We start from the raw sequence: 26,161 nt of genomic DNA on the forward strand, positions 1-26,161 counted from the left end.
GCCAGCTTGTCATTCATTAACCATTTTATCTCACCACAGGAATCTTTCTTTGAGATCCAGCTTTGAAACTGTGCACAGATATAAACACAGAGCTACAATATCTTCATACAGTTCAGTAAGGACTAAACACTTTCTAAGAAAAGCCCCAACACAAATTTAAAATAAAGGTTTGAAAAAAAAACCACAGGGACTCAAACCAAACTTTATCTTATTTTAGAGTGTTGCACTTATAGGCTTAATTATTATTTAACATCATAGATTAAATTACATAGTTTTTTCAGATGAAAAGTGAAGATTGTGAGGAGTATTTAAAAATTTGTAAATGGGATATGATGTGATTTGTTTTTATTTATTATTCTATTATTATTTTATTTGTTCATTAATCATGTTCCAGCTTTCTTGACAGATCAACTGTAAAAGATAGAGCTCTGTTTTTCATTTTCTACTGTTATCTTAAACACATATTGAGATATGGGCTGTGCACCTTTTGTCTGTGGTAATATGCATTATCATATTGAAAAAATACTTTATTATCAAAAAACACACCTAGAATGAGAAAAGTGTCCAATCTCAATGTCCACTTGTGCATTTATTGTACAGATAATGACTGACATCTCCGCCGGTACTTTACCTTGTATGAAATTAAATGAAAAATATGTTATTTATTACATGAGGATAACTTTAATGTTGTAGAATTTTTTTATTTATTAATTTTTTGTGAGAAGTTATTATTAATTAATTCACAGTCAAGTCTTGTTTCCAGAAAGCAATACTTTTTCATCTTGGAGCGTGCTTGAAGAAGCCTCTGACTGAACACATTATGTCGTTTCCTCACTTTGCTGTGTGGCTGTGAAGAATTGGCCATTGTACTTAGCAACCTGTGCAGCATTTTTTTCTATACAATCAGTTCCAGTGGCTCCAAAGTTGTCCCCAGTACAAAGCCAGCCATCTTAATCAGTTCATTCGGTTTTTGAAGTCTCTGGCTCTGATACCGCTGAACAAACTGAGGGCAGGAAGCAGATTGTACTTTCAACAACAGACTCAGAACATCTTGCTGCAGCCGTTGGATGAGCTTAGCTTCTTTAAGAGGTAAAGTCTGCTCAACCTTGTCCTGTAACTGGCTCCTGTGTTGCGTTTACAGTCTAGTCTTTTGCCCCCTGTAACTACCAACATCTTTCACCACACTCTGCATTGAATTACTTTATTGAATGAGTTTCACTTTTTTTCCCAATGCCACTGACAGCTTTTGTGTTGAGGTATGCCATGTTTTCAATTTTTCACTCAGGTGCAACAACACATTCAAGCTCTCTCTTTTAACTGCATACTTATTTGCATACTTAGGCTTGTGCAGGTATTTGCTTTCAAAATTCAAATTAGGAGGTGATTTAATCTTTTCCTTTATTTTATATGACAAAATGCCGTTAAGACTTTTTTTTTTTCATTTATTTTTGCAAACCAAGCTGTTAAGTAAGATTGGTTTGTGTCAGAGAAGGTAAACGATCTAGAAAAGAGGCAAATTAGATGATAAATGAAAAGGGAGGGGAGGATGGAAGTTAGCCAATAATATGTTTAACAAAAAGGTAAAATATTTCTGATGCTCCTGACTTCAGGTAAACATATAAGATGTTTGAACTTAAGCCTTTTGCTGAGAATATCTACATTAAATTCACCAAAAACCTGTTTGCGGGCTTTCACGAGACCAGGGCCAGTTTCCATTCTTCACTCCGCTCTGTTGCTTTATTCTTTTATGTATCTCACTGAGGATAATTTGTTTTTTCACCAATCTAGTGCATCACCTGAGTAACGTTACTCTTTCCAACCCCCCACCTCTCCCTCTCTGTCTCATCTCATTTCTGTCTCTCTCTACTTCTGATTAAAAATGGTTATGCACCAAGTGAAAGGTCGCAGTTGTTATGGAAACAAGGCTGGTAACAAAAGCTGGACACATGGGTACAGAGGGAGTCTGTACCCAAAGTGGGGAGGGATGGAGACAAAAAAGAGGGAGATGTGTTTGAATAAATATGCAGAGAGGAGGAGAGGGTAGGAAAGAGGGAAAGAGGGAGAGGTCTGAATAAATAAAAACATATGCAGAGGGAGGAGGATGAGAGATGGCAGGGTCATGAAATGATGGCTCCATCTGCAATAATAAATAACAAAAGATAATGCTGGGTTTTATCCTTTTAGGAAGGAGCTTGAGGAACAAATGTGTGTATGTGCATGTGGATAGTGAGAGTGTGAAACTGATAGATAATATGGATATTATCTGCACAGCCTCCAGAATACCAAAAAGCACAAATCGTACACAGAAAAGCTTACCAAAAAAAAAAAAAGCATGAAAGTCTGTGTCTGTGTAAGTGTATGAGTGCCTGAACATCATCTCTCTAAGGGCTTGTATTATGTTAACCACTTAGACTAACATCAAACACTTGCTCTCACTTTGTCACACACATGTACACACGAAGATGCCAGCCATTATAAATAGGAAATCCCACAGCGGGAGATATAAAGAAAAAGAGACCGACAGAAAAAGAGAGGGAAACAGATTATAAATTCAAAGGGGAGGTAGAGAGAGGTGAGGAAGAGGATGGGGGAGAGAGCAGTGAAAGAGAGAACAGGAGGGGGTGGGGAACAGATAGATATGAAAGGATCAATAAATGGCATAAAGTGTATGTTTATTGATTTACTTACAGGCAGAGTTTGATAGGGTGAAAAAGGGAAAGAGGGGGAAGGGGAAGCAAAAAAAAAGGGTAATAAAAAACATAGTGCTTCAACTAGTTTTACAACAAGAGGGGGATAAGATATAAATTAGAGCTGCATTAATCTATACCTTCATGTAAGTCAATAAGACAAGTATTTTAATTGTTAAAGAGGCAAATTATCATGACAAACCCACTGATAATTACCACCCAGCTCACGTCAGTGATTTAAGCTTTTATAAGCTATTACTGGTATAAATACAAAGACGCAGTTTATAGTCACAGCTGACAGATGCACCTATTTGTTTGTGAATAAGGTGGATGATTTAGCTGATTAAGAAGTATATTTACTTAGGGGTAAATATACTAATTAATCCTTACTTTAATCTAAAAAAGGAACCAGAATCACAACCATGAATAAATGCAAATGATGTTTGAATAGATTAATAGACAACCAGCCCTTTTTATTATTTTAATAAGTGTATTTAAGTTTTAACTGGTCTGTGTCCAGTGTTTCAGCCTGCACTACGGTCCTCTATATACTAATAAGTTTCCCTCTCAAATCAGCTTCTACATCCAGAGAAAGTCTTACAGTTTTTTTTTCATGCAGCTTGTCTATGATGCAGATGCTCTCTTACAAGTTTTGTATTTAAAAAAAAAACTGTCCATTTCTGATTTGATGTTGTGCAAAACTTCAGGTGTTTATATGTAAACTCGGAGCGTTTAGCAGATATAACCTAACAATTATTGTGTGGGCATTTCTGATTGTTGATGGTGTTTTTTTTTAGTCATGATTGTTTAATTGTTTTTTTTTATGTACGTTAAGGACATGTTGAAATAATTTAAATGATGTTATAATCATCTTTATGTAGAAATATAGAAACATACCAAAAGATTAACAGTGAAGTCCTAAAACTAGAGCCTGTACGATACATACGGCAAAGTACAATTTAATAAATGAAACTAAAATAAACACATTAAACATCATACAATATATTTAGACATTTAGACATATTTTATTTCAGTTATTTGCAACAAGATGTTCACTTACTATGCAGCTTTTCTGCTTAAAGACATGATCTGTATACTTTTTCTCTATATACTAACGGTGCTTCAAAGGAACCTTGAGAGGCTGATGATGTGTCACGACGGATATAAACCAATAGAGAAAGAGATGGACAAGGTGGAACAAAGCATGAGGCTGACAGAAAAGAGAATGAGTGGGTTTTTGTGTGTGTGAGAGAGATGGGGGGAGTATGAGAGGCAGAAGTGAGCTCAAATAGCTGAGGGCAAGGTGACAGAGAGAAGGGACACAGAGAGATAACTAGCTCATAGAGGGCAGATTGTGCTTATGAGCGATAGAGAAAGAGGAAAAATGGAATACATGGAGAGCTGAAAGAGACAGGAAGTTGAGGGTACAAAAACAAAAACAGGGAAAGCAGGAGATTGTGTGTAGACAGACGAAGGTGTCACAGTGTGTTGTTTGGCTTAACAATGACCCAGTGGGCATGTAGGTCATAACGGTTTGCGTTTCCAAGCCGTGACTATATGCATGTGTGCATCCATTAGTTTGGATTTGTATGTGTGTGAAAGTAGAAACTCAGAAGAGACACACATGAAGTGGGTCTACTGAAGTGTGTTTAAGAGTATGTTTGGTCAGAGGTTGGAGAAGCAGTTTTTCTAGCTGCTACAGACTCAAATACTCTCAAATGCACCCACACATGCTGTAAATCCAGTTTTGGCATACACACTCACACACCAACAGCTGCCCTTCATGTCATACATGCACACTTAATGCACCATGTGTGGCGCTAAATTATGCACAAAAACACACACACACACACACACACCTCTTTCTTTTGATCTCTCATGATAACACACACACACATACAGAGGGAAGCTATTATGCTCTCAGGCTGGAGTGTTTTGATGGTATAATTGCAGTGACCAGTGAGGAGAAAGAGACAGAGGAAGGGATGGAAAGAGGGATGAGGATGGAGGGAGAGAAAAGGAGGAGAGTGCTGACACTCTCAGCATGTTAATGTTATGAGTCCCCCCCCACCCTCCATCTCTTTGTCTCTTTCTCTCCATCTCACATTCTCTGCATTTCACAGGTGGAGCGCTACAACGAGGGAGAGATGGATTGAAAGGTAGAGGTGGAGAGATGAGAGGAAAAGAGGTATATATAACAGGATGGAGCAATGTTATCTCTCGCTTGCTCTGCAATCCCTCCATCCACTTCAAGCTCTCTACAATGGTCAAAACAAAGCATGAGAGAAAGATACAGAGGGAGGGTCCTTTTTTCCATCCCTGTAACAATGGAGGGATCATCTCTGCTTATCCTCTAATCTCATTCTTTCTTTTTTCCTCTCTTCTATCCTGCCTGTTATCTCTCACTCCCCGGTACCCCTCATTTACTCATCTGGTGAGGGAAAGGGGAGCCTTTTGCTTTTGCCAGCCTCAATTTTTTGTCACCCCTCCATCTGTTTCCCGTCTTCCATCCATCCTTTTTCCCCACCTCTCCAGAGAAGGGATTCTGCTCTTTGGCGGCAGTCTCTCTTCTCTTTTCTGCCAACTAAACTGAACACTGAAAATACTGTGAAAATAATCCTGTTTTTTTTTTTCTTTAGGTGTATATGCATGGAATTTTATAAATATTAGAGATTGCACACAATATATAAAATATATAACTAATTATCGTATTACTGTTCCAACTTAACCTGGTTCATTTCAAGCAATGAAAGAGGGATACCTTGTGATACAGTCACAGCTAAATGAATGATGGGGAATGTGTGAATCACTTCTGCAGCAGTGAACTTTTGTTAAGCATTTTGAACTAAATAAATAAATAAAGAGCAGCTGAAAGAGATGCTCATCAACAGTTGTTTTCTCCTTCCATCTGCAGGTTATCACTTTATGTTTCAATCTGTTCCAAAAGCAGACATCCATCCGATTTTAATGCAGGGGATGAAGAATTTCTACAGCCCAGGATATGTAGTAGACACCATCCAAGAACCAACAGCACCTCTCACAGGAACCATGTAGCTTCTGCAAAACCCTTCAAATACTGCAGATTTATGTTTTAAGTTGCATTTACTAGAGTAAACTGCTCTGATATGATTAAATCATTAAGAATATTAATCACTTTATCAGGGAATACACCATGAAAGGCACAGTGGATTGGCAGAGAAGTTTGTAAAACAAAAAGAAAAAGAAAACCAGTGCCTTTCATTAATAATGATCTCTAAATCATATTAAGGACCATGTTTTACTAAAACTGTGCACAGAAAATATATAGGATATGGAAATTAGGGACGTTTTGCTTTCAAATTTAAACAAATTGGACCAGGAGTGTCTTTTGCTTGGCTTTGCTGAAACAATCAGCACCTTTAACATTATTAAATAAACAGTGTGTTAAATTGAATCAGTTCTAGTTGCAACCAGACAACACCTCTCCCCTCACTCTTTGTTTCCAAGATTGTAGAGGAAACTATGACGTCTATAAAAGATAAATAAAAATATAAATATTAAAAAAGCTAAAAAAGAGACTCTCTCTGGAACCAATGAAAAGGACATGTTATCTGTGAATAGCTCATATCATGTGCACTCATGCATTCCAGAGTGGATGACAAGTGGATGTCATCCATGATTACCATTAAAATAAATAAATAAATAAAGAGATGAATTCAAATATTCAGACCATGGGAAAGTTTTCCATTTTGCCTCAAGTCCATCTTAAATAAGTTCAGGCCCAGATAAGCTGGACATGTTTCTGGATTTTGTTTGCATGTGTATTTTTCTTTTGTTTATGTGGTTTTAGGGTTTTAACTTTAACTAAAGTTAAAACTGTTGCAGTAATTCTGATTACAGAATCATGTCTGCTTTTAATTAATTGCTAAAGTGTTAATATTTGGTTTTGCACTTTGAAGGCCAAATGATTTTTATTACTGTAGATCAGTGGTTCTCAAACTTTTTGAGCCACAACTACCAATACTGAGTGGTTAATTGTGTAAAATATAAGACTTGAAACATGTCAGAAACTTCTTAAATTGGGAGGATAAAGTGGTTTTAGTGGATTATATTAACAACCTTGACAATTCGAAAATCAGCTTCACTCACAGAGATAATAATAATAAATCTGGATTTTTAATATAGCATGAGTAATAACTTTGGTGCTTATGCATTAACGCACTAAAATTGTAACATTTTACAGATTAATTTTGATCCATTAAGAGGTTAATTTTGACAGCCCTAATAAAAATGTATTATTTGTTATTATCTACTATTATTTATTTATTTATTTTCTTGAAAGAGAAGGACTTGGTTTGGAGTGGTCAGCCAGTGTGGCATGCCGCCCAGGACTGGGATTTCATAATAGTAAAGTCTGCGGACTTCACTTCTGTGTGTGTGTTTGCTGCTGATGCTGAGGTGATACACACACATTATGATGTCTCTGGATTTAAATGATTTACCAACCATCACATTATGCTCATGTTTAGATTTTACAATGTCACACGACTCCTAATGGCTCATGGCACTTTTAATTAAAAATATGTAATCAATTTCTGTGCAACGGTGCATATCCTATAATTTGTCAGGGAAATGGATTATGTGAATTTCTATTCTAGACAGAAAAAAAGTGGCACTCTACGTTTTTTTTTATGCTTTACCAAACAGTGTTGATTGCAGCTAGCATGCTGCTGCTTCAAAACAGAACTAATGACACGTTTGACTTAAATTAAAATCAGATTTATTAACAAAACATTGTGCAAAATGCAAATCATCGATATACATACAGATTAATGTATTCAAAATAAGATCATTATCAACAGAACATAAAATGTAGGAAAGGGGGATTATCTGTCTGATAAGTTAACAGTTACTTTATGTGTCCACATTTTCAGATTTTTGTAAATTACACATTTTCATTGAACAAAGACAGTTAAAGAAACTGTGCAGAGTAGTGTGTACCTCCGGAGTGTGTGCCTGTGTCAGTAGTAATTTTTACTTAAGCAGATTTCTCTTCAGGAATTCGAACGTGTAACTCTGTGTGAATGCTGTCAATGTAAACTGTGCTTTTTAGTGTGTGTGTACGCTACAGCCCTGAGCTTCTTTGTCTTTGATCTCTCTTCATGAATGAAAACTGTCAGGATAATGGAAGCATGTGCATGTCTATGGGTCCTGTGCATGTGTGTCTGTGTCTGTGTGAGTGTGGCTGGGTGAGGAGTGTATATTGACCAGCATCTCGGCGTGCTTCAGATACTGAGCCGTCCTTCTCATCACAGAGTCCCTGCGCACTGGATCAGGCTCTCCTGTATACAGACACAAAACGGGGCGGGTGGGGGATGAAAGATGAGACTAAATAACTTTAATCTTTTTACTCTTTTATGTACTGAATGTATTCATAATTTAAAGTCTCTTTAAAAGCACATTTAGTATGGAAAAGAAACACTGGCAGCGGTGGGATTCGAACCCACGCCCCCGAAGAGACTGGAGCCTTAATCCAGCGCCTTAGACCGCTCGGCCACGCTACCACATACCACCTAAAAATCACTGTCAAACACAGCAAGAGAAATACCTTTGACTTTCTAAATTTAGATCCAAAGATAGGAAGGGGGTTGGGGTTGCAGCGTGACTACAGATAACCTACTGAATAGCTGTGTCATCTTTGCAGAGGAGCAGATATCACATTACTGTGTTTGTTAGGCTCAGTTTATTTTGTGTCTAACTGACTTTGTTGTTCAAATCAAACCAGAAGGAGCCAACTTATTCATTTGTTTTATCCTGACAAGTTAATATACACATTAACTGGTTGTGCTCTGACTGTATCTTGGATAAATGAAAGAACAATTTGCTCCACAGCAAACAATTTTTAAAAATGACTTAATTTACTTGCTTATTATTGATTAAAGCCTTTTTCAGTCTGTTAGACAAGTATAAATAGCTTTGAAAAAACATGGTGTAATATGCCATTTGCTGCATTCTGATTCTTCTCCATAACCTGCCTAGAAGCCATAATCTAAATCCAGCACACCAAGGTTACTTTGCCACACCATCAAGGTAAAGGACATAATCCAACACCACACCAACACAGAGGCAGGGTACGTCTGTTTTGCTTCAAGGCATAAATACAACAAGTCCTGGTCACACAACAATTTATCATCACTGTAAAATAGCACTTAGGAACACACAGCAGGAGAGGGACTTTGTGGCCTGACAGCAGAAGTCTAATACTAACTGAATCCTCATGCAAAGCACTGGTGGGAAGGAAATGGCATATCATCAGGAGGATGTCCTTGAGGCTCTCAGCAGTGATTGTATACTTGCTGTTTATATGACTACACAGACTTGTCCCCTGACTTGACACATCATAGATGCTGATCTACTACAACTTAGTCCTCCATGTAGAAACTATGAGGAAAAAGTATGTTTCCAGAGGAGGCTGAAACGTTTACAATCAACTCATAAGAATGCCTTTATGCCACCTTACTGATGAAAAGCAAATCAATGTTTCTCGGTGTGAGGCTATAAAAGGGACTGGGATACTCTGATGTTGGTTTAGCATCATAACAGGGATAGTGGCTCCTTTGAAGATGATGAGCTTTATTACAGGATCTTGGACCACTCAGTCACAATCCCCCTAACAGCCTTTATTTTTTTATTAATGACCCATTTTTCTCATTTCTTTGTAAATTAAACTTGCTTGGTAAACTATGTTGAAATGAACCACACAGTGCATGAAATCTTCAGCTTGACATTGACAAAAGAGACTTAAACGCAGCCCCTCTGACCACTTTATGACTGATAAGCTATGATTAGTGACTTAACAAATTAGAGGAAGAAAAACAAGTTGTGTACTGGGGTAATAAATACAAGACCAAAACAGTGATGTCACATGTTTAAATGTCACATTTGTTGTGTTTTGCCTGACATTTTCCTGCGTGTGTGCATGTCAGTGTATCAGCTGTTTATTAGCATGGAAGCGTGTGATCAGAAGGTCAATAAAGCATTACAGCAGTAAATTTAAATGCACAATATTCTTTTCTCTTACAAATGGTGCATTATCACGCAACCTGCAGTTTTTATGGTTGAATGTCTTCATGATCTGCATTATAATTTGTTTAGTAACAGAGTGCATGCAGGTAAACTGCTAAAATCCAAAAAATTAAAGGGGTTTACTGAACCACAGCTGTGACAATAACTTCCTATTTAATCTATCAATATTTGTGGGATATCTTATATATGAATGGAGTGTTGGGTACTCCCCCTTCTCCAGCTACCCACCCAACATTTTGTACACCCAGTTCTCTCTTCCTCACCCTGCACTCCGGTGATCAGTATATCCACCGCTGTCCTGTATCCACGAATGGCAGAACTAAACTCTCCCTCCTTCTCCCTCTCCATGGCAGCCTTCAGCTCCTTGGCTGCTTGGTTTAAGTAACCCACGTCGCCTCCATCCAGACTGGCTGGTGGCAGCGAGAAGAGTTCCGAGTGGTCAGTGGAGGAATCTGACCTATCTGAAACAGAAAATGTAAAGCTGAACAGAAGATTAAGTATGATTTACATTTATAGCTCATTCATTCATTTTCTATACCGCTTATTCCACTTTAGGGTCGCAGGGAAGATGGAGCCTATCCCAGCAATTAAAAGGCGAGAGGCAGCAAACACCCTGGACAGGTCACCATATCACCAAAACAGAGAAACAAACAACCATTCATGCTCACACTCACTCCGAGGAAGAATTCAGAGTCACCGACTAACCTAACATGCATGCTGGAGTTCCCAGAGAGAACCCTCTCTCCTACACAGGGAGAACATGCAAAGATCCCAATAAATTTATTTTCTGGTTTATAGGTTTCTCTCAAAGGACATTTAAGTTGACAAAGGAAGCTATCTCTGTAGCAGTGGGATTTGAAACTCCTCCCCTGAGAGCTATAGTACAGCACCTCAAACTACTCTGCTGCACCACCACGAAGATTATTTCAATCTGGCAAAAGGTTCCTCACTGATAGATGACGTCAGGTTGTAAAGATGCAGAGTTTGTTTGAAACTGGAAACAGAGATTTGGAAGAAAAATTAAAATGACTTCTTAAGAATAAATTCATTAATTTTTGTTTTACCTTGTTTATAGCAGGGATCAAAGACAGCCAAATCATTATCAGACAGAGGAGGAGGACCCTCTTCCTTTGGGGATGGGTCTGGATCTTCTGCCACAGAGTCAAACAATGAATCAAATTCCTCCTGGGTCTCTTCTGATTGGTGGTGTCTTTCGGGGGACAGGTCAGGAGATGGAACTAGTGGAAATATGGACCAAGAGGTAAGATCATTTTTTTTTAAAGAGGAAATGACAGAGTACTGTAAATTCTGCCAGTTGCACCTCGATCATCTTGTTCCGTATCACTAAGCTCTTCTCGCTCTTCTTCTCTTGGAGATCCTCCGATCTCGCTGTAGGCCTCAGCTGCCACCTCTGGTTCCCCCACTTCTATGCTCAGGTTGGTGCCCAGATCTTGAGGTAAGGTGGGAGCCTCCCTCCCCTCCTCCTCTTCTGCAGGCTCACAATCTGAGGCCCTCCGCTTGGGCAGGGGGATGAGAGGGGGAGGCAGAGGCCCAGCTGAGGACAGAGGGGTGGGATCTAGAGGTCTTGTGACTTCGCCTCCCTGAAAGAAGGGAAGGAGAAAGTGGTTATGTGGCAAGAGAAGTGAGCGGAGAGGAATTCTGAATATAAGGAGAGGTTGTGGGAAAGGACAGCAGAGAGAGCAAAATGAAAATGTGCAACAGGAAGGAGAAAGGCAATGACAGATGAATGACAAACAGTTCAGTGATAGCATGGCTCGTAGCTTAGCACAAACTTTTTCTGTGTGTGATCGGTTCACTTTGTCTGTGCGGGTGTGTTTTCTCACTCTGAAAAAGTCCTTGAGCTGTGGGCTGTTGTAGAGTGCAGGTATGCTGGTAGTAAACAGAAGCATGGTTTCTGTTGCCTTCCTCCTCTCCTCAATCACAGCCTCATCAAACCTTCCTAAAAGAAAAACAAAAACAAAAAAGAGACAAAGATGAGACAAATATGAGCGCAATGACAATGCAGGTGATGGTGCTTAGAATTATTGAAAAATACAATAAAAATATATAAAAGGAGGAAAGACTAGTAAAGCTTACAATTTAACTTTTTGCTTTTCTTTCTAGATATTTTTGTGGCTGTGATTTGTAGCATTTTATAATTATCTAATCAACGTCCCTATTTCTGTTACTAATTGCCAAGCACTTTGATTTCTGATCCAAATCGGCAGGACTGTTTGAATGTAATAGTTTATCACTTTAATGAAAACTCATTCCAAGTAAGGACTCTGAATTAATAGGCCTCTTCCTATTTGTTGTCTTTATAGTGGTGTATTGGTAACCACTAATAAAAATCAGCCACAGGCAGAGGAAGATTGTCACAAGACTCATGACCACAGAGAAACTGGAACAAACAAACCCTCGCTAGTAAATAACTGAAAAGACTAACTGGAGAACAAAGCTATTAATCAAAGCTTTATATGATACTGGGGCTTCATGAGCAGCTCTGATTATGGGGGACAAAAAAATCTGCCATGTAGAATTATTTATCCTGTTCTCTAACAAGTTTCTGCAGCCCATCAAACAACTCGGTGAAGGCTTTGAATGAGTTTGCAGAAACTAAGATAAACAGAAGAAATACATTTTTAGAGCAAAGGAAGGATGATCTAAATCTGTGCTAAAAATCATAGCGGTGCTGTGACTGTATCAAGTCAATTAAAAAGTCAACTTACTGTCACCTCAACTCAGAATTAAAGGAAAAAGTCTTAAAAGAGACTTAGAAAAGCTGGTCAACGCATTTATCTTTAGTAAACATTTTTACTTTAAGAGTGTATTTGCAGGTATAAAAGATTTATCGGACAGCTGCTGCTCGAGTCCTCACAAAGACCAGAAAAATGGATCAGATTAATGCGGTTCTGAGACCTCTACCCTGGCTTAGTCTCAGTCAAAAAGATGACCTATATTTGACTAGAATTTACTTGTATTGACACAGTTAATGTAAACCTGACTACTGTGGATTTGTTTTTATTGGATCACAATGGAGAGGCTTGAACTGATTTTGTCTGGAAAGTGTCTTAAGATGACTTTGTTGTAAATTGGCACTATACAAATAAAGCTGAATTGAATGGAATAAGAACCAACAGAAAAATGCAGGTCCGCTTAGACTATTACTTTTACTACTACTACTACTACTTTTCTTTTTAATACCAATCTTAGCACTTTCTTAGAAAACACTGCATTTAGCTTGCACACTATGATTTACTTTTACTGCACTGTGTCCGTTGTCTTTTATTGCAAATGTGTATGTAATTTTGTTGATACATTCTATTTTTCATGTTTTATGTAAAGCATGTTTAATCAAGTTGTTGTTATACTGTGCTATATTGTTAAATTTGCTTTGTGTTGGTTTATACTATTTCCCAATCTTTGCTCAACATACCAAAAACTTGTGCACGTGGAAAAGGTGGAAACTCCTCTAGTCTTCTGAATAAGTTCCTGTGTGTGTAGGCCAGCTCTCCATGGAGCTTCTTCAGCTCTGAGAACCTCCTCCACACGACCACCTCCTTCACATCATCTGGATGACGCTTGGACACAAACTGCAAACCACAAACAAGGTGAAGGTTTGATTTGTTTTCTTTTGGTTCTTTTGTCATGCCAAAGTTTTAATTATTGGTAATATTATGTGCTGAGACTGATCACCTAAAAAAAGAGAAATAAGTTCTTGGCAGTATGTTTGCTTTTAAACACGAGGGAAGATGATGAAGGCTTGAATTACACCAACAAATAAATCCTCTGATTTTATACGCATGCCTGTCCACACCATGTGGTATTACTTTGGTCATGGGGGTGCTGGAGCGCAAGAACACAATCACAAGCTCTTACACCAGCTCACTCACTGGGCATTACTGCCTCAAATAAAAGGCTCATTGTCTATTTCTCTATGTTTGGGCAGGCTTTGAAATACTTCTTAACATACACTACTGTTCAAAGTTTGGGGTCAATTCCCTATTGAATCCCATGGCAAAGTGACCCCAAACTTTTGAACGGTAGTGTATAAACCAATAATACACTTCTTTCTGGTGTAACAAGCAACAGAAAACAATATTACAACACACTTTGTTAATATGTATTTAAACAGAAAGAGCATTTTGGAAAGAAAGAACATAAACCAAAAATTTAACAAGAGTAATTACAACATAATTCATGTTTTCCATACATTTAAGTAACACTACATATGGATTTAAAAAAAAATGATGTAAACCAACCCTTGCTGTCACTTTGTACTCGGTGTGTCCCTTCTCGTGTGTGCGTGGGTCGGTTACAGTAAAGAACCGATAATATTCTTCTTTGGGTTTTCGTGACATGTCCGCTGTCGGTGGTAACAAAAAAACAGCGGCAAAAAAAGCGGAACTATCAAAAATGCTGTAATTAGGCGCTCTGTTGTGATTCTTCAGTCGCTCCCCTCCATGGATGCACTCGTTTCCTGGTTGGTGACGTAAGCTAATGCGTGATTACGTATGTCTGAAGAGACGCAAAGACCGTCTGTTCATTGTAGTAGTCTTTGAGCTCAATAAATGTTAGAAGCTGTATAATGCAAAAGACAATATTATTCAAAACATGTTTAACTGTAATACCTTAATTACATTTACCGAAATAAAGTCAAGCAAGCTGAAGTAAATCGCATTAGTTGTTATTACTTTACCAAAACAGTGTAAATAGATGTTATAATTATATTCTATACAAACTGAAGACCCTACACCCAGCTTTAACTCATTCACCTTTGATTGTTATCTCCTGTTGGAAAATATTATCCACATTGTTATCTTTTAAATAAATGAGACAATAAGATAAGAATAAGATAAGATGTGTGTAATCAGTGACAGTGACAACTTATTAAGTCTTTTTTGACATATTTGAAATCTTCTTATATCTCAATTCAAAGTCTTAAATATAATTATAAAGGTACTTTTTTTGTCAGCTATATGAAAATATACTAGTTAGAAGCTGATTCATTAGATACCTTTAAATTAGATTATAGATTGATAAACACATTGAAAATGATCACCAAAGTCCTGAATTTATTTAAGAAGTTATTCTGAAATAAAATTAAGATTATATTTTAAAAAATAAGGTCAGCATTTTACACATAAGATTATGTTGTTAAATCACAAACTTTACATTCAATGTCTGTGGCCTAGAGATGTAGTGAGAGTTAAAATACTCTAGGGGGTGCTATGAAATAAACTTTTTACCAAAGAGCAATGCAAACAGACACTAAAGGTTTAAAGAAAGTTTTTCCTAGTGTTTTTTTTTTTTTACTTTGTGTTGTGATATTTTCCCCCATTTGGTCACAGTAAATCTATGTTTATACTCCTCATAATAAACAAAGTCTGCATCAAAGATGGTGCAAAAACAAGATAAGCATACAGAGGTCTTGGACATATTCTGTTTTAGACAATAGAAGACAAAAGAACAAAGACAGCAACCACAGACATAACTGCATTGCTGAGGAAGTTCCAGCTGTGCATATTGTACAACATTCCTTTCCACCACCTCCTAAGCTCTTATCTACTTCCCAGTATGTCCTTATAATCAGAGCAATATACATTGGCTAACTGATTTTGATTTAGCAGAGACAGACTCATGAAATTGCTCATAAACTTCTATCATTAGTGTTTAATGCTGTATAATCAAACTATTTTCAAGGGACATAAGTAGGAGTTTATCTCAAACAGACAACAGTTCAAAGGTCAGTGTTCAAGATCCCTGGTGCAGCTGTTCTGTCCTGTAATTGCCTGTTAAATTGACGGAAAATGTGTATCAGACGCAAATGAGGTAAATATTTAATTTAAGGTTTGCACTTAGTCCATTTATGCATTACTGATTAAACTCTAACAAGCTGAGAGTCAGTAGACAGTCTATTTACAACTGATGGCTTATGGGCCCATCATGCTTCTGCTGTGCCACTCTGCTTTATTAAGCAGCACTTTGGTGCTGTGCTTTACCACAGAACAGCACTGTTTTACAGTCTTCTCACACAGAAAAACCGCTCTTACATAACGTCCAACCTTTGTTTAATTCTGGAAAAAAGGGGGTGGGAGCAGTTAGAGAGAGGGGCTCAGAGGAGAAAAGAAAGTTCAAACAGTGAGAAGTGAGATGTGGACTACAGTCAAGGTATCATGCAAACTTACTTCATGAGTGTGTTTATCATGGAATGTATTGATGAAGTGATCTCATTAATGTTTGATTGTAACAGATTAGATCTTGAAAATATTTAGAGATGGAAACTTTATAATTCTGAATAGGTTCCATTTTCTTAGAGAGAAATATTAGGCAACAGATTCTCATTTAGAAAGCTGAAAATGCCAAGAAACATGTAGGAATAGATATTTTACAGACAGAAACAAATGTTGGGAGAGAGATAATAGTTATGAACATGTTCAATCAGCCGTGCAAAGTGTGTGCTTTCAGATACCAATACTGTGAGTTAATGTATGCATATAATACAGAAATGTTATCAGTGAGACATTATATAAAGAATTTTACAACATGACTCAAAGTCTGAGTGCACTCAGTATGACTGTGTTGAGTGCTGCAAAAAATGTTTTACAATAATTTTATCAGCATTTTATCCTCAAATCATCAGAGCAACATAGATTTTTGTTCTTTTCCTTATTACTTATTCACCTTGTAAAATGTAAAATGCAGTCTAATCGTTGTTTTTTTACTTGATATCTCATAGGAATATGTTCTCAAAACTATTCAAAAGCTGAGCAAATCAATATGTGAACACCTAAGCATTATGCTTTTTCAAGATAAAATCAAAGTGCTGCTTCCTCGAGGTTCAGTCGTTCAGTCTCTGAGCCAGAGACAATGAGATGAAAGCACAAATCCTCAGCAAGACTGGTCTGAACTGGTCCGGTTCCGCTTTTCTCTGCTCTGTGAACTTTTTTTCTTTCTGTCAAGCACACGCCGTCTTGCAAAATAAACTCTCTCACAGGGGCTCAGACATGGATTTATAGTGCGCATGTGTTGTGTGTGGGAGTGTGTGTGCGTTCATGTGAGTGCAGATCTTTAAAATATGCATTTTAGGTGCAGCATATGCTTTCTGTGGACTTAAACTTGAAGTACTTCATCTGTACATTATATTTATTACGTCTTACAACATACTCATTAGACCATGTAAAAGTTAAACTGGTCCACAGTGTAAAAGATAACAGCTATAAAACTACTGCACTTTCCTTGCTCCAAAGTTGTTATATATGCCTACATCTGCCTTTAAAATCCGAACGTGCCTAAATTATGGATTATGGTGTAACTGTCACATTTGTTAAAAAACAAAAGGCTACATTCATAAAGCTGCAAAACATTGCATGCCTAAATTTTCCTCTACAAACTACAACCTGCTTAAATTTAGCCTCAATATAAGGTGGTTGTTACCAGAGTACTATCCAAGAAAACTAAGACTGACTACAGTATTGTCTGACTGTGGCAGTTAGTTAAAGGTAGGCATACAAAACTACAAAGTCAGGGTTTGTGTCATTGATAAAAAAACAAAAATGGCTGCAGATTTGCAACAAGTCATGTGAAAAGTTACTTGATACTAAACAGAAAAAGTAAAAAGCCTTTATTTCACAATTTCTCCAATATCAATACAGCTCTCAGTTTTGTTTTACACATCTGACCTACTTGAATATGTTAACACAGCAATGTTTTTCTGGAACTGCATCAGCAGTATTATGTCTGTCAAATTATCGTGACTCTGAACCACAAGTGGTGCAGAAATACCAGGAGACTGTTTCCGTTCTGTCTGAGAGACAGCGGGAAAATTAAAGCTCCATTTCCTCTATTGTAGGCTTTTAGACTAATGTAATGATACCTCCTTTCCTGCCAAAGTCTAAAAGAAACCACAGAGTCTGCAACAGATGAAAGGTCAAGGGTGAATTATTTAATCAGTTTCCTCCTTGAACTTATCTCCATTGCTCGTTGCTAAATTTACTGCCAAATCCAGGATAAATGACTGATTTTCACAAGTTGTAAAACACCACTTGGGTGTTTTTCAGTTTGTCCTATTTGTGAGAACTGGTTGTAACTGCAGCACAGGCTCTGAACAGCACGAGGGGAGAGACACATATAGAGTTGGTATACCTTGGGGTTGTGTTTCCATTAATACATGCAGCTGTGGCCCATACTTTCATTCCAATATGTACATCACCCTCAACTCATAAACATGTTTACATATGCTTTCTCCTTCCTGATTCGCTGTTTGCCCTTTCCCCTCATTTCTCTGACTCCTCCCTCCACCTCACTCTTGGCTCCTTGTGTCACCACTCCTCTCTCCCTCTTTCTCATTTGATGTTTTTCACAAACGTCTGGCCGTTCAATCCCAGTTCAGGAAAATGAAGGTAGATAGAGGAGGGAAGATGAACAGTAGAGTAACACCGAGTTTTTCCTTGTGGCAATCATCCTGAGATCAACAGCACACGGCGTTCATTTCAGTCAGCACTCAGCAGCTCTGTTACAACATGACTCTGCATACACGTGATCAACAGGCTGAGATAAAAAAAGAATAGAAAAAAAAAGAACCAGATGGTGCTTTAGAGTTTGCGTACAGTTAAGAGATTTTCATGGAGTCTGCCTGGAAACAATACCATGTCTACAGCTGCCAAATGCACAAAATACCCATATTTAATTCTTGGAAAAAGCTACATGGTCATCATCAGGTGTCATTAGCTTAGTTACGAACTGGAAATTTCTGAAATAGTGAGGTCATGTCAAGACACTCTTTAAAGCTTGGCACAGTAGCCAAGGTTATTAAAGATTGCAGTGTCACATATTCAAAAAAGAGTCACACAGCAGCATTTGAGCCTGCTTCTGATTGAGATTTAGCCAAAACCCATATATAGAATGACCCATTTAGAGTATAAATAGATGTTATTGTGAATGTGTTGCGACTGTGACCTAAAACTTGGACAACAGATAAAACAGCACATTTATGTTAGGTAAGAAAATGAAATAGTTTGCTAACTGAGAATATTAAAACTGTAACCAAATAGTAACTATGATAGAAATGACAACAAAATGTTCTGATTAATTTCAAAGAATAATGTGAATCTGGATGAAACTGCATTGTTCTGAAAGTTTTTTTAATCTAAAATAGAAGTTGAACAAAAACATAAACAGAGCGAGCACTTATATGCAGAGTACAGTCACGTGAGAGGAAAGTAGTCAAGCGTATTCCTCCATAAAGACGTTTACATGTCTTGATGTTGTAGAGAGAAAAAGAGAGAGGAAAGGGTTAACAGCTTCAGTACAAAACAACATTAACTGTGGATGTGGGGGAGTCACAGGAAACGAGACAGTGCTGAAAATGGAGGAGCAGCTACATCATCTGTTTCATTCAGCTTTTAATCATTATGGGCATCAATCACTGCCTATTATCTTCTTTTATCGGATACTCTGCAAGGCAGCAAATGCAATCAATGATCAATATGTAAATCCATGATTGATGACTGATTACATTACAATATTTTATACAGACCTTACTATAGATCAAAGTATTCTGGCAAACCTTGAAAAGAGTCTATGCATAAAACAATGACAATAATATTTTGTTCATGTTTTTTTCTTGTTTTCTACATTTTTATCTGTAATGTAATATAGAATAAACATTACTCCATGACAGATTTATGCATCATAAACACATATCTGGTCAATGCCAAGAACAATCTTTCACAAGAAAATTACAGATGTTTTCAAATGGGAATCAAGAACTTATTTTATACCCTTGCAGAGGAAAATGTAATGCTGTTCCTTTTGTTTAAATGTTGTCAAGGCAATGCAAGGCAGTTTATTTGTATAGCACATTTCATGTACAGGACAATTCAAAGTGCTTTACATAAAACAAAGGCATTACAGATACTTAGAAATAGTAAAAGGCATCAACACATAATCACAATAAAATAATAAATTACATTAAAATAATTAAAAGCAAGATAAGTAAAAAAAAAAAAAGTTAACATGCAGATTTCAAGAAAAGAAAACAGTTTAGTTTCGGTCTAAATATGAGCATGATTGTGTCAAGTAACCCACTGAATGTTAATTACCAGTTAATCAAACAAAATCTAAGCAAATGTGGTTTGGATAGTACAAGAGAGGAAGGTGATGAGTAGCTAATGGGTTAAATTCAATCAGCGAGGAACACAGTAGATCTCCTTTTTTTGAATATGTTTAACCTCTTAAGTGATTTAATTGACAAATTAAACCAATTTAATAATCTCTAAGCGGTCATTTAAGCACGTGTTAGTAAGATATTTCGACCTAATTCTACAAAATGTTTTGTTCTGTACATTTTGTACCTGAACAGTTCCACTAATGTGAGGAGCTCAGAGAGAGCTTAGCTCTCTCTTATACTTTTATAACTGCAACATAATCCCAGTTTGTGTCTCTAAAATGAGTGTTTAAGCTATTTTGTTTGTAATAGTCATCTGTGATATAAAGTTTTGTTTGTTCATATTTTCTTGGAAGAGAGAGAATAAGAAAAGAGAGGATGATCTGATTGGTTCTTTCCTTGTAGGCGGGGACACCGGTAAGCTACAAGTACACTCTCAACGCCTTTTCGGCAGATTAGTACGGACCAACGGATACAGAACTCACAAAGACGCAATAAAAAGGACGGACTATACATTACTTTTAGCAGGTAACACTGAAATTACTTTAAAAAAAGCTTTCACAGAGCAGAGCCTGATTACTGAGAATTAAATTATATTATAGAGTCGCGTGGCAATAGGGAAGCTTATGGGCACGCGCATCGTGACGTAGTGATTACCTCGATTTCATCATCTTTAAATAAGCTAGTATACACGATGTCAGGCTGTTATTTAGGGCTTGTATTAGCTTTAGATCAATGTTGTAACTCGATTATCTTCGATAAATGTTTTTTGTATTCAGTGTCTTTTGTTAAATGAAAATTATAATCGACCAGAGCCGAAAATGCCGGGTCATCTGTAGGACTTCCTGTAAAAAAAAATAAAATTAATAAAAAAAAAAAAAAATTGTAAGCTATTGTTAGTAAAACTGGTCGTGTGTTAAAACACAATTAATGGTAAAAATGTGTCCTAGTAAAAAGTTGCAACAATTTACATAGAATTAGATTTTTTTTTTTTTTAAAAAAAATCAATGTCTTTAACTATTATTGTGAAGGTTAACGGTGTGTTTCCGGCGAGTTTGTGAAGCTGGTTTTAAACAGCAGCTGCCGAAACGCAAATCAAATTTTTATTCGTTTATGCTAAAATATCAAATCAAATATATCTACTTAAACTAGTTGGTGTACGCTAATTTATAACTTAATTTGTTTTTTTATTCTTAAAAATGCTTTATCGTTAAGTAAAACTTTGAGTAGACGTTGATAAATGTAAACAAATTAACCAACGTTTATTTTCACAAGCAACACCTTTTATGTATGGAAGTATGTCAAGTACAATGCAGCACTGAAAACTGCCTTATAGTTATCTAGAATTGTCCTTGCTTTATGTTTAAGACCTATAGACAAGTAATATGAACCGTGTTTCGCCCTATGTCCCCGAAACATCAGATCAATGAATAAAGACACAGAAATCGACATGGAAGAGGTGAAGCTCAACGAGCTGGATCTTGAGAAGCAGCCCATGACAGGTGATGGCCAGGCTGCAGGTGGTGAGAAGAATGGCAGCGTCAAGCTGAAGGTCCCCGAGGATGAGGTCACATTCACAGGCCTGTCCAAAGAGGAGCTGATGAAAGTCGCTGGCACTCCAGGGTAAGACTTAACAACCATTTTACAAATACAAGGGCCCATGTTTCTGCATGTTGTTTATTGTTTTAATTTTGACATTTCCAAACTATTCATCTTGTTTGTGTAGATGGGTGCGGACCCGTTGGGTGCTTCTTATTCTGTTTTGGTTGGGCTGGGTCGGCATGCTGGCTGGAGCTATTGTGATCATAGTCCAGGCCCCTCGCTGTAAACCCATCCCTGATATGAAGTGGTGGAATGAAGGCCCTCTGTACCAGATCTCTGACCTTATGGCCTTCTCTGGAGGAATGAAAGGTAAATTGCATTTAGAATTAAAATAAATACAGCACATATCCCCTTATTTCCTGAATCATTTTGATCTATAATGTAAGATTGAGATATTACAGTATGATATTAAGCCCTTCTGGTCATGCTGATGCACATGAAAAGTCTTGTGACAATGTCTAAGGCTGTCTTAGCTTAGCATGGCCTGTATCAGCTGGGCTGATACCAAATTGCTGACTATGCTGATAGTGAGCAACTAAAGGGCAAAGGGAAAGAGATGTGTGAGTTCTTTCACATCTCATTCAGCCTTTAGGTTCAGTTGAGCAACTTTGCATTCTTCTTTTTTTTTTCCCCCTTTCTTTTTTGTTCCCCCCTCATTACACTCCAGCTGCTTTTGAAGAGATGGGTAGGAAGGACAGAATGTTCTGTCCTAAATCGAATTAGTAGGGGGCACTTGAGTTTCCAACAGGCTTTGGGAAGAACTCCAAAAACTACACGTGACTAGGTATTGTTCTCACATAAAGGGCTTCCTTGTGCTCAGACCTCTTATGGCCAGTAGAGGGCGTGGATAGGCTAATTCGAATTGTCTTACTTTTTAAGCCAATACTTTCTAAAAAGAAAAAAAGTAGTATTCACCCTTTCACTTCCTCATTTTGTACTTTAGTCTAACCTAAAGTTAGCCCTCTGCCATCCATTAACCCTCAGACACTGCTACATTTCACACATCAGCTATAGGTTGTCTGTGCCTGATGTGAAATCCGCACTGACATGTTATTTCCTTTTTTTCATCTCTGTCCATTTGCTCGTTGCTAGGTGTTGAGGAGAAGTTGGATGACATGACTCAGCTGAAGGTCAAAGGGCTGGTGCTTGGGCCTTTTCACAGCGTTCAGGGTGACCAACTGAGCACTCTCAATCTTCAGATGATTGACCCGACCCACGGATCAGAAGAATACCTGCGTGCTGTGCTGGCAAAGGCCCACAAGAAGGGTAGGTTATTTTAAACATGAGATCGGTTTCTTTTCATAAGCTGAGCCAATCCTGGGCTTATTTATAGATTGCAGCACCAACGTATCTTCATTTTGCTGTATAATTTTGAGTGTTTAAGATCAGGTACAAACAAACTTTAGTTATTTTGTTCCCTCCCTTTTCCCTCAGGCATTTCTGTAATACTTGACCTGACTCCAAACTACTCAGGATCTAATCCCTATTTTGATAACAACGATGAAATAATGGAGAAACTCAAGGTAGGACACAGTTTTAATATATAAGAGCTGTGTACTGAGGCCCTTCATTCACTGGATCTGTGTAATAAACAAGTCATACTCCTGTAGCTGAAGTGCTTATGTCCTCTTTCAGAAAGCAGCAGAGTACTGGCTGAGTTTTGGCGTCGATGGCATCAAGTTACCGAACCTCTCTGTTGCCTCCAACTTAACTAATTGGTCAGAACTGCTGGCAACTGTGCAGGCAAACCGCACTGAGGAAAACAAGCCGAGGTAAATATGGCTGCCGTTTTCTAATTTGCTGTGGTTCAACAAAAGCAGACAGTCTGTACAGAAATGTATCTTTTTTTATTAATATCATTTCAGGGGATTTTATTTACTGGAAAAACCTTAGTTTGACATTCTGGCCGTCTGGCTCTTTAAAGAGAAAGGGAAGGATTCCTCAAAGAACAAATTTTATGAAGCTTGAGGAAATTGTAAAATTTGTTCTTAGACAGCAGTTATGAATGCATAAATAAAACTCCACTGATCAGGTTATATTTCCTGGGATAACATGAGGATCAAAGACATTCCTGTGGACTTAAGTAGAGGCCAGTGAGTAAGAAAAGGAACAATAAGCCTGTTACAGTCATGGTGAAGTGCCACCTTGTGGGGGTTTTGATGAATGACAGCTTTTTAAATTGATATTCAAGCACTGTGTTGCTCAGTCAGAATTTAAGTACATGTTTGAGCATGACTTAAATTTATCACTAGCTTTAACTGATATCTGTAAGGTAACTCTTTCTCTTCCCGTTCTCATGCTGTGCACTTCTTTCCTCAGGGTGCTGATGGGCGTTGTTGAAGGTATTTCAGCCTTGAACATCTCTCAGTTGGTCAATTCTTCTGGTGCAGATCTTGTCCTGTCTGACCTGCTTAGCACCAAAAAGGAAGGTAAGATGGAGTTACCGGTCTTTAAATACTTGTTTAATCACATTCTTGCTTCTGTTTTGTCTGTTTTCTGTTTTTTGTATTAGTATCTAACGTCAAATTGCATTTTGCCCCCATAATATTGAATTCTTATTACTTGCTCATACAGGTAAAGAGCGTATCAGGGTCATGGACCTCCTTCACCCTGAGCAGAGAAATCTGGGCTGGGGTCTTGGTGCCTGTAGACGGGACCATTTGTCTAAACTGGCTCCGGGCCTGATTCGCCTCTACCAGCTTCTGTTGTTCACCATGCCCGGAACGCCTGTGTTTACCTATGGAGATGAAATTGGCCTTCAGGCAGAGGTGAGCTATAAAAAGGAGCAGATATAAAAGTATTTCCGAGCAGCTAGTGCACAAAGTAACTTTCCTCATTCCCCTTCCAGGGTGCAGAATCCCCAGAGATGGTTTGGGACGTAGAGAAAGAACCTTCCAAAGATGCTGATATCAATAAGGGTGCTGAGGTAAGTGTGTTTTTACAAAAATAATTAAAGTAGTGTAGGAGTCTTTGAGCAAACATTTCTTAACTCAGCATTTTAATATAAAATATCTTAAACACTTACAGGCTAATCGTACAGAACGCGTTACAGTGAGGAAGTGGTTTAAAGCTCTCAGTGATCTTCGAGGCAAAGAGAGGTCCCTCCTCCACGGGGACTACTACTCTCTTTACTCCTCTCCCTCATCGCTCTCTTTCCTGCGTCTATGGGACCAAAGCGAGAGATACATAACAGCCGTCAACTGGGGGTCAGAACCCGAGACACTAAAACTCACTCTGGCACCTACAGGCAAGTTGCAGTTGTGTCATATTACATAATAAATCTAGTTTGTTCTTGTGTTCCTCTGTAAAAACAATGAACTTTATTCCTGCAGAAGGAGTAGAGCTACCAAAGATGGCCAAGGTGAAACTATCGACGGATGAAAACATTGAGGTAGACTCCTCCATGAGCCTGGACAAAGTCACACTTGGGCCTGGACAAGCGGTCCTCCTGCAGTTCCCTTTTACAGGCTGAAGATGGTGTCAGTACCATAAGAAAGCTTCCTGTTGATTTTAGAGCTGTGTTCAGTTCAGTCCTAAACATTAGGCATAAGCTTACATATTAAAGAGATACTGAATTTTTTTTTTATACAGTGTTAACTGGGTTCATTAACTTTTGATTTTCCTTTTATGTTTTAATTTTTTTTTTAAAGATGCAGTCACCACAAGTCTGCACTCACCAGTCGAGCTGAGTTCTTTTGTGATCTTTTTATTGTTGACTTTACAAAGTCTGAATGTGTGAAGGACATTCCACGTTTCTTTAAGCATTCCTTTTACAGTCCTGAGTTTCTTTTCTTCTTTTATCAGATTATAAAGTGGTAGACTGTTTCTTTAATTGATTATTTTATTTTCACTAAAATGCACACAGGAAAACACAACACTGGACATGTTTGACTCAAGGTTGTCAAGAAAAGTGAGCTGAAAATGAATAAACCAGACTGTACTGACTCTTGTGCACTTTTCCTCTTTTGTCGACAATACTGTTGTAGGGGTTGGCTCTATGTTTAAGCTGCAGATAATATCAGATGAGATCTTAACTGCTTTCAGGATATACAGGTGTGTGAAACTATGTCACAGATGTTAAGATGAAGCATATCTACATTATCAGCACCCTAAGATTATGAAGTGTTTTATTATCGGCACGTTTCTCTACATTGTGTTCACGTACTTGTGATTTCTCACTAAATCAAATTCCCCTCCATTACTTAAAAGAAGAAAATCCTGTTTGTACACACATAATATCTTAAACCTTTTTAAATGAACTGCTCATGTTTCGCACTTCTCCTAGATTTGAATGTTTGAGAGGACATCCTGATTTAACAGTAATGACAATTGGATGACTTGGATTAACTTGGCTGAATATATTTACTAAACTTGCTTAATGAATTAGCACGAGTCGCTAAGACACATTTTGAGAAATGGTGTTTTTTATGTGGCAAAAACTGTGGATAGTTTAATATACTAAGCATTTGTTTGTTTCCTCTACAATGATGGCTGAGGAGTCTGGTTCAGTCTTATTTATGAACAGAAACTTATACAGTTTTACAACATTATCCATAAAACTGATATCTTTGAGTTTAGTTTAGGCATTTCAATTTAAAAAGGCAAATAAGGAAATCAAATTAGAAAACCACGGGGATCA

The 26,161-nt window shown here is 37.6% G+C and overlaps 2 protein-coding genes and 1 non-coding gene across 3 annotated transcripts; 1 reads left to right on the forward strand and 2 right to left on the reverse strand.

Moving 5' to 3' along the window:
• Positions 1-7,429: 7,429 nt before the first annotated feature.
• Positions 7,430-14,244, reverse strand: snx15 (sorting nexin 15). The gene is made up of 7 exons (XM_041985801.1): positions 14,015-14,244; positions 13,189-13,345; positions 11,597-11,712; positions 11,074-11,353; positions 10,817-10,990; positions 10,016-10,213; positions 7,430-8,008 (listed from the first exon to the last, which is right to left on the reverse strand). Exons 1-7 carry the CDS (start codon positions 14,111-14,113, stop codon positions 7,869-7,871), a joined length of 1,164 nt encoding a protein of 387 aa, XP_041841735.1. The 5' UTR covers positions 14,114-14,244; the 3' UTR covers positions 7,430-7,868.
• On the reverse strand, positions 8,149-8,230 carry trnal-aag. The gene has a single exon. It is a non-coding gene; the product is annotated as a tRNA-Leu (tRNA).
• A 6,067-nt stretch (positions 14,245-20,311) lies between the features above and the next one.
• slc3a2a (solute carrier family 3 member 2a) lies at positions 20,312-25,466 on the forward strand. Its single transcript, XM_041985800.1, has 11 exons — positions 20,312-20,448; positions 21,343-21,543; positions 21,647-21,831; positions 22,615-22,788; positions 22,957-23,045; positions 23,158-23,294; positions 23,842-23,951; positions 24,097-24,290; positions 24,371-24,448; positions 24,550-24,769; positions 24,855-25,466. The coding sequence occupies exons 2-11, from the start codon at positions 21,347-21,349 to the stop codon at positions 24,992-24,994; spliced, it is 1,524 nt and encodes a 507-aa protein (XP_041841734.1). The 5' UTR covers positions 20,312-20,448; positions 21,343-21,346; the 3' UTR covers positions 24,995-25,466.
• The last annotated feature ends 695 nt before the right edge of the window (positions 25,467-26,161 follow it).

This window comes from Melanotaenia boesemani, chromosome 5, assembly GCF_017639745.1.
Source record: "Melanotaenia boesemani isolate fMelBoe1 chromosome 5, fMelBoe1.pri, whole genome shotgun sequence".
NCBI classification, from domain to species: Eukaryota; Metazoa; Chordata; class Actinopteri; order Atheriniformes; family Melanotaeniidae; genus Melanotaenia; species Melanotaenia boesemani.

Bases quoted from the DNA above. Each gene is read 5' to 3' on its own strand.
- snx15 (XM_041985801.1), bottom strand. From the start codon at position 14,113: ATGTCACGAAAACCCAAAGAAGAATATTATCGGTTCTTTACTGTAACC. The intron at 10,991-11,073 runs GTGCAACTGGCA...TATTTCCACTAG, and splicing joins TACGGAACAAGATGATCGAG to TTCCATCTCCTGACCTGTCC. The intron at 10,214-10,816 runs GTAAAACAAAAA...TTTCTGTTTCAG, and splicing joins TGATCCCTGCTATAAACAAG to ATAGGTCAGATTCCTCCACT.
- slc3a2a (XM_041985800.1), top strand. From the start codon at position 21,347: ATGAATAAAGACACAGAAATCGACATGGAAGAGGTGAAGCTCAACGAG. The intron at 22,789-22,956 runs GTAGGTTATTTT...CTTTTCCCTCAG, and splicing joins GGCAAAGGCCCACAAGAAGG to GCATTTCTGTAATACTTGAC. The intron at 24,770-24,854 runs GCAAGTTGCAGT...TTATTCCTGCAG, and splicing joins ACTCACTCTGGCACCTACAG to AAGGAGTAGAGCTACCAAAG.